We start from the raw sequence: 9,167 nt of genomic DNA, 5'->3' as shown, positions 1-9,167 counted from the left end.
TTACTGTGTTAGTCAGGTTATAGATTAATAAGGAATATTCAATTTCCAGTAAATTAACCATGACCACGGGGACAACTTATTTGGTGGGTGGTAATAATTAAGGAATATTCAAAGTTGGAGCATTTTTTGTTTGGGAAACTTCATCATAGGCAGTAACCTTGGACTCTTCCACCAATAAAATCGTAATGGTTATGCAGCCATAAATAACTTCTTATGCTAATAAAGTAATACTTTGGATATCTTCGTTGTCGCTTTGTATTTGGGTCAATCCCAGTGCTTTTAATTTTAAATTTGTCTACAAATAATAATCATTTGTTTTACTTTTCTATTTTGAACCATATAAGGTTCATCTAGCTAGGAAGCACATGCTTTTCCGTTAGGTCGTTATCCAAGCTAACCACCAATCACGGGAAAAACAATGACCATGATTTTAGGACCCAGCCATGTGGATGCGGTGACATCAAACAATTAAAAATGGATTTTATTTTCCTCCACATTCAATTTCTTAATTTGCTGACTTGTACAATTTTATGTTAATTTCTCATAATTGCACAAGTCAACATATATATAAATCATCAAATTAGGTGTGGGAATGATTATCCCACGAGGGAAGTTAAAGTAAATTCACCGCTTGAAAAAATAAAATAAAATAACTTTTTTTCTTTTTTTCAGTAGGAAACAACAAATATCACTTTCTAAGGGCCTTACAATACACGCCATGTTATAATAAATAAATAAAAAAAGACAAGAATGCATCGTTGGTAATACATGATTAATTGATTGCAAACCTTTTATTTTTATATATATTCCTTATTTACAGTTGAAAAAGTTTAAGCTATCGCTAAAAGTTATGGTATGAAATCATAGCCAAATGTAAAGTTTGTGATTTTTTTTAATTTTTATTTTATTTTAGAGATATAATAGAATTCATTCATATCATTCACATTTGTTCCTGCAGGTTTAAGCAAACAATTTTACCAATTAACGTACGTGAAACCTATAAAACTTGTGATATTATAATAACTTCTATGCTCCAATTTTTTTGGCGTCAAATCTTTTATTTTTTTTGTATTCAGATATATTCCTGAAAACATTTTTATGCATTAATTTTCCAATTATGAAAAATTAAAAATTTTCTTATATTTTTATACAGATACTAAAAAACAACTTTAATTCTTTGCTTTAACATATTATTATGGAATAACTAAACTCAACCTGAGAAATAAGCATAATTCCAATAAAATTAATGAAAGTTACACAAATAAGCAAAATCAAAATAAGAGTGTAACAAAACGAAAAATATTAAAACTACTGTGTGGGGCAAAAAGATCCTGATGGGAACGTGGGCCTTTTGGGCCGTGTTAAAGAAGGCCGACCTGATCCTGGGTTTAGAATTTGTTAGTACTATGGGTCGGCCCATACGCCGAGGATCCGAGGATCCAGCCGAGGGTGACCTTACCCTCGGATGAACACCGAAGAACTCGGGATTTCATAGTAAAGATTAGGGGATGACACGGTTAAAGCCAATGGTTAAAGAGGGGTGAGCCCTAGAACGCCCCAGAAGCACCGGTGTTGAAGAAATGTCAAAGATAAAGGCTGCTGCCTCCACATTAAAGACCCTGCACCTACCACCCTGGCCGCATTTATGGGGAAGTGACACCTGAACAGTGGAAGAGAAACTTCTGGTTACTATTCAAAGGCACTGAGAAAAGAAATATCTAGGCTAAGGGGAGGTGAGGCAACACGTGTACAAAGCATTCAAAAGAGTAGTATTTAAAGAGCAATCTAAGACACAAAAAGGGACGGACTTTTTGTAACCTAAAAAGAAAAAAGGCTAAGAGAAAGAGATAATATAAGAACAGCTCTCGGCTTACATCCGAGGAGGCCTATCTACAATATACCTTGTTGTTTCCAAATATTTGCAATCTTTAGTTTGTCATTTAATCCCCACACACTTCTAACTTGGGTTTCAAGCCCACACTCTACAAATTCATATTGTTTAAGGCTCATTGGGCCTGAGCCCATAACTGTTCTTGGGACCAGGTGTAATTGTGCACTTACAACTACCAACTAAACTTACAATAGTTTTTAAAGGAAATACTCCACTTAAAGAAGGATATATATATATATATATATATATATATATATATGTAAGTACTTAAAGGATTTTTGTGCAATTTTTAAAATTTTGAGAGCAAATCTTGAAGTCTTGAGGTATATTTAGCTATTTTAGTCATTTAAGTATTTTTTGAAGGAACAATTTTGTCAGTTTTGTAGTTTAGGGTTATTTCAAACATATTGGATATTTTAAAGAGATTTTGATTATTTTGGAGGTTTGAACGATATATTGTATATTTAATAAGTTTGGGGATATTTTGGTCATATTAGAGGTATATATGCTATACATAATATTTTGGTTATTTAAGGATTATTTGTTTTTTTTTCCCCCATTATATAAGTACCCAAGATATTTTTGTCACTTTAGTGATTGAGAGGAGGGTGTTTGTTATTTTAGAATTTAAAGGGTATTTTGGTCATTTTGAAGGTTTCAAGGGTTATATTTGAGGTTTGAGGGTAATTTGGTTGTCTTGAATATTTTGGAGGTATTTATGTCATTTAATAAATCTTTAGGGGGCATTTTGGTCATTTAAATTTTTTAGGCAGACATTCTGCTCATTTCTAATTTTGTAAGGGTATTTTGGTGATTTACTATTATTCTATCTGTGGGGTGCAGCAATTTGGTAAAGTAGTATTGCCACTTGTCCTTCCAAGCGCCGAGGAGGTAAGGGAAATTCCAAGGAGATCCCACCCTCGGATGGGGGGCCATGCCAGTGGTACGCCACCCAAGAAAGACGTACTGTAGAGAAATAGGCTAGGAGTGAGGGTTAGCCTTGACGCACTGAGGGGATAGTGGCTACCACTCCATTTAATGCATCCCACCAAACCTTTTGGCTACATTTTTGTGAAGAAAACCTTTGAATGGTGCTATCTTGGTTGCCGCTTCTCACAGGAGTTCTAGGAAGGTGCCTAATAGGACTAGCACTTGAGTGGTGGCCTACATGATCAACAAATGGAAGGCCGGGATCACCTGAGGGGGTCTATATAGAATAAAAGGTCCCCCAGAGAGAGGGGATCAGAAAAAGAACAGAGAAAATATACAGTAGAACAGAGAACTGAAACTGTAGACAAATCTCATAGTGATATATTCAAGAACAAATCTCCTCGGACTTGGCCAAAGAGAATTATCTTTTACAATATTGTGGTTGTCTTCTATGTTTCCTTGTCTCCTTATTATTTTTGGTCAATAGTAAGCGTTATCTTACCCATAAAAGCTTAGTATTGAAGCTCACTCTCTAACAAATTCATTGTGTTAGGCTATTTGGGCCTGAGTCCTCCAGTTGTTTGGGCTCAAGAGCTAAATCCAGTCCTTACACTATCATTTTGGAGATTTTCGTAGTATTTTTTCCATTTTGGGGCTTTCAGAGGAAAGTTGAGCATGATGTTTAATTCGATACAAAGTGAATAATCTTACCATAGCTTAACATGCTGTGAATCCTCTAGAAAGAGAGATTTTGATGGGTTCCTTATTTTTTCCGTTATTTTGGAGTTTTTGAATTTTGTTAAAAGGGAAATGAATGGAAAATTCTCATATACACATTACACAATAGCCTTAGGCAGATTTTAAGTCATACCACGATGAATTTGGAAATTTTTATTTCAAATATTAATAAAAACCTAGAAGGCATCGTTCTTGAATAAAAAACTTCTTGCACTAGTTTAGTCAGATACTATTTGGTTGATTATAGATAGATCTTTTTTCAGATAGAATATTAGAGCTAAATAACTAGTCAATCTCAAATTGGTTTATTAAAGAGAAATGTTATACTCACAATATTTTTATAATATATTCATAACAAATATTAAGTAGCAAGTAGTTATTTGTTATACAGGTGGTTAAGAAAGTAATTTAAGTTGTGAATTTAAATTAAAACTAATAATAATTTACCACTTATTATTTGTTGCGAAGATATTGTGAAAATATTGTGAACATAACACTTCTTCTTATTAAAAAACTCCATGTAATTAAAATGGGAAGGACTATCTAGTCGAACCCTTATTAGAAATGCTAAAAATGGAAGGCCTTAAAAAGCCTAGCCATAGAATGAAATTCTTTCTTCAAATTTGAAAACTAGCCAAAATGCTTTGTTTTCCTCCATGATCTCTCGTTTGGTTCATGCATACTCGTTGTTTCTACATTGGCCTTCTCTGTGTGTCGCCCCTAATCCCCCATTCGGACTTTTCTAAGTCAAAAATAGAATTTAACCTAACACCTCTTACAATCCATGCCTAGGGACATTTCAAAAGTGCAGTGTCGTAAAAGAAGTCTAACTCCGAATAAGCTTAAAGGTATTCTCACTAATTAACAAACTTTCTCACGTTAAAAAACTTGTCTTTTTCTGACTCTCACGTAACAAAGATACACCACGAAATTAGTGTTGAATTTTTCTCTTTCAAGATAATAGGATTTTTATACTTTGTCTCGGTGTCATACCAACTGTAACTTGCTATTGCGTCAAGATGCATGTGTTCCAACTACCAAAGATTTTAATTAATAACATCAATCTGATTAGGAAATGTTAAATACTTCTAACTGGTGCTTGTAAGTCTTAGCGCCAAGGTACTAAAGCATAGGTGTTTTGTATCCACTGAGCAAAAACGGGTTGTAATTGTATAGCAGTAGATTTATCTTGGGGACACTGATCAAGACTAGTAACCCATAAGCCCATAGTTCAAAGTGTTCACATAATTGAGAATCATCAGATTTACGCTTATTTTCAACTCTCCAAAACGGTTTGTCATTTACTACGCCATTCCTAGTCTCTAATGCCGAGGTCATTCATATAAGTTAATCAATCTTTAGCAACAGTTTATATGACCTCGTTCAGGGAGAGGGATAGAACTACCTTGTCCCATTAGGAGGAGTAGATTTTTTTTTTTTTTTTTTTTTTTTCTTTCTTTTTGGTTTTTGGAGAGGAGGGGGCCGGATTCCTTGCCGTCCACAACTTTGAGAGTTTCTTCTTTTGCCTTTCCACATAAGCCAAATTATAATATCCAACGTGTAGTCTTTCATCCACTTTTTAAGAACTGTGGTTCAAACCTTAATGCAATTTGCTGCTGAAACAATCAAGCTATATATATATATATATATATACTCATTCTTTTTATTTTAGTTTTTGAATTAGTGGCCCGCAACTCTTTGTGGCGTCCATATTGTAAAATATGCGTATCAAGTATCGGTATTAATATCATTGCTTCCTAAGGGCAAACGAACTGACAGAGGGCTATAGCCGCGTTTTTTATAAACGCGGCTATAGTCTGCAGCCTGTAGCCGCGTTGATAACCGCGGCTCAAGCGGATCTATAGCCGCGTTTTTGAAAAACGCGGCTTCAGGTCTGGTCTGTAGCCGCGTTTTTAAAACGCGGCTATATCTTCTCTTTTTTTTTTTTTTTTTTTTCTCCTGCCCTCTTTTTTGGCTGTTTTTTCGCTGTTATCAGAACTGAAGAATTTTCCCCTGCTATCACAAGTTTCCAACACAACCATCCAAAATAAACAAGTTCCAACAACAATCCAATACCTTAAATTCACACAACCCAATCCACAAATACATTCCAACCAAAAAAACATCAACTACATATTCACACCATCTCTCCCCCCAAAACACAAAAACAATCCATCAAATAACAACAACCCAATTCCTAGAAACTGAAACTGAAACAAACCCAGAAGCACAAATGAATGAGTAACACTAACACATGAAAGTGATATTAATGAATCTTCCAAGTACTTAATTTCTTATTTTCCTTTTACTTTTGCAGGCTTTTCTTGCCAAGCAAATAGAGTAACAAATACATTAAAAACATCCTTTTAAAATGAAACAAATAACAAGTACTCATGTATAATTAAAAGAAAAATGTCACATGCTTTAAAAAAAGAAGACCAAAAGGTTTAGAGAACACGTGTATCTTTTCAACAACAATATCATGTTGCCTAATTAGGCATAGTGGATGACTCACATGGCTATTGTCAAGTGCATGTGAATGACTTCCATAAATGCCTTAATATGCAAAGTGGTCCATTGTAGGAAAAGCATGTACTAAGAATTCTTTACTAAAAAAAAAAAAGACTCTAATAATAAAAAAATAAATATTCTATTAATCTTCATGAAAGTAAATATTCTGTGGTTAATTTTCATTATCAAGTTAGGAAATAGATGACAACAAAATGAAGAAAAGAACTTGAAGGATAGACACCTCACATGCCAGTTGTCATTCATGTTTTAGTTTAAACTAAAACATGAGTAGTGATTTTTAATGGCCTGGGTAATAGCACAACTTTCAATAGAAAAAAAAAATTGATTTAAATTTTATTGGAGTAACACTGTAGTAAAAATGCCAAAAGGAAGCAAGAAATTCCACTAAAAAATGCTACAAACACATTTGGGTTTTTTTTTTTTTTTCCTTTTTTTCATTGAGCAGGTACATCACTGTTTAGTAAAGTCTTAATACATGCTCCTCCACCCAATACATCATTGTCTAGCAAACCCAGCTAGTTCTTTGCTTCACATGCTATCTTCTCTACTAGTTCACTTGTTCAAAGAAAGCCATAAGAGAAAAATATATTCCTAGAAGAACCAAGCGATCTAACATCATTAAGGAAGGACATGGCCAATGCTCAAATTGGTAGGTCCAACTGACTTCATCTATTGGACTTTTAAATTCACAATCTACCTCAACTGCTTGAAGCCCCAAATCCACATCAAACTGCTCATCGTAATCTTAAAGCCTACACTTCAATTTGATCATTTCCTTCTACTATTCTTGCATATAGAGCTCCTATACATTGACTTCCACTATCATTGTACCTTCAAGCCACACCATCTATTGTTCTACAATTTCTTGATGGCAAAATTTACCTTATAACATGAACCTATAGGAGGCCATGTACACTTCAACAGGCTATCTAGACTGATTATTTCTCTAAGCTTCCATATATTCCATAGCAAGTTTACAGGTTGTTTGCACCAAATCCACTACTAACTTCAGAGTTTAATTCACATGCCTTTGGTTTCAATTTTACCATAATAGCCAACCTCCACCTCCATCAGATGCCCATTTTGTTTTACCCAACTTAACAGTTCAAAATAAGACAGAATATATCTGTACCATGACAAAATATTATGGACATGTATAAGGCAAACAACCATAAGTACTAAACAAAAAAAACAAAAAAATCTCCCAAGTGAAACACAAACTATGAAACTCAAACATTCAAAAGAGGCAATCATGGAGAGAACCTATTATGCATTAAGCAAAAAAGTATAGAAGTAGAAAAGCGGTCCCACGAGACTTAAGGGAAGCTCAAGGCAGCAAATACAAAACCTCAACTTAAGGCCAATCTTAGGACTAAGCACAGTGCTCAAAATCTTTCATAAACCATAGCATGTCAATTCAAATGACATGCAAGCAATGGGAAGGGGACAATGAAAAAGTTAAAGATAGCTGATTTCTAAGGACTATGTTGTCATAGCAACTAAAATATGCTAGCACAAAGTTATTATTATAATGCAACTCAAATCAGTCAAGAAAAGAACATTTATTATGTCAACAAATCATCCAATAAAACCAAAATTTGCCTCATTTGTGTCACATAATACAATCTTTTTTAGGCATTTTATCAAACACACCATGCATATAGCAAACAATAGTTGACAGATTTATACACATAAAATGAGAAACAATTTGATAAACCACAAACCATAAGTAACATTGTACAATAATCTAAATAAAATACAAGTTCTAGAATTCAAGTAAGATCTAGCGGTTTAGGAGCAGTAACTACAATTTCATAGTAACTTCTAAAATATTAAGCAGCAATTCTAATGGTCACATACCGAAACTTATCTGTATGATATATTCTTGATTCTTGAGAAAGGTCTTCATATAAGGCACTATCATTAGATGGATACGCTACCTTCCTTTTCTTTACAGCAGCCACTATAACTTGAAGAATTTGAACTATAGGAGTTCCTAAACATTGCTTGTACCTATATCTTTTAGTACCCAGTAGAAAGACTAAGAGAGCAAGTGTCATTGAGGCCGAGCAAATCCCATATGCCCAGCTTCTTCCAACTTGATCTTGTAAGTACACAAGTACTATAACTGCCAATAAGGTACCTGAGCTGATAACAAAGTAGAACCTACTGAAGAAATGTGCCATTTGAGCCTTTTCCTTATCATCATTTTGATCAAATTGGTCTGTTCCAAGCCTTGCAACACTTGACTTTATTCCACCAACTCCTATATTAGTTAAATACAAAGCCATGGTGAAAATGCCCATTTGAAGACTATTGGCCTCTACGCATTTGTTGGATAAAGTAGGATTGCAAGGAGGCGGGCATAAATTTGGAAGAGAAGTGGATATGGCTAACAAACACGTTCCCTAATTTATTATCCCGGTTGACAATCTATTAGTACAATTATCAAATATAGAACTTAGCAAGCAAGGAAGCGGAATACTTGGATTAAAATTTAAAAAAGAAAAAGAAAAAGGTGTAGCATATAAATATCACATTACGATTGCATGTTAACATGCTAAAAGTATACTCACCCCTGCACGAATTGTAGCAGCAATGGCTATCATCCAATATTGGCCTAAGAACGAATCTGCAACAATGCCTCCAAACAAGCTTAGAAGATATGCTGTGCCCCCTGATGTTGATGCAAAATTGGAAGCACTTGCGCTAGGAAGATGCATTGTGCCAACTAAATATGTCACGAGGTTCACAATTATTGCCATTGTGGCAAATCTCTCGCATATTTCAATTCCTGTGAAAATTATCAAAATCAGTACGAGTATAATATAAATTAATTAAAATTTCAGTTTTGATTAGAGTCAAGTCTAAAACCAATTAGAAAATGAACTGAATCACGTTGTTAGTTTTTTCATGATAATTAAGGCTGTAATCAATCTTTATATATGCATTAATATAGTAATTATTTTGACTCATAAAGACACAGAAAGCAAACAATTATGGGTTAAAAAAAAAAAAAGGAATATCCAGGATTTTGTCACCTGGATCGAACAGTATCCTCACTTTCATTTTACTG

General features: G+C 34.1%; 1 protein-coding gene across 1 annotated transcript; it reads right to left on the bottom strand.

Annotated features, from left to right (window-relative positions):
• Window positions 1–7,923: 7,923 nt before the first annotated feature.
• On the bottom strand, window positions 7,924–8,856 carry LOC142644189 (protein NRT1/ PTR FAMILY 6.2-like). Its single transcript, XM_075818852.1, has 2 exons — window positions 8,668–8,856; window positions 7,924–8,499 (listed from the first exon to the last, which is right to left on the bottom strand). Exons 1-2 carry the CDS (start codon window positions 8,854–8,856, stop codon window positions 7,924–7,926), a joined length of 765 nt encoding a protein of 254 aa, XP_075674967.1.
• Between the last annotated feature and the right edge of the window lie 311 nt (window positions 8,857–9,167).

The sequence above is a fragment of the Castanea sativa genome, chromosome 7 (assembly GCF_040712315.1).
Source record: "Castanea sativa cultivar Marrone di Chiusa Pesio chromosome 7, ASM4071231v1".
NCBI classification, from domain to species: domain Eukaryota; kingdom Viridiplantae; phylum Streptophyta; class Magnoliopsida; order Fagales; family Fagaceae; genus Castanea; species Castanea sativa.
This window is presented reverse-complemented; position numbering and strand designations above follow the sequence as displayed.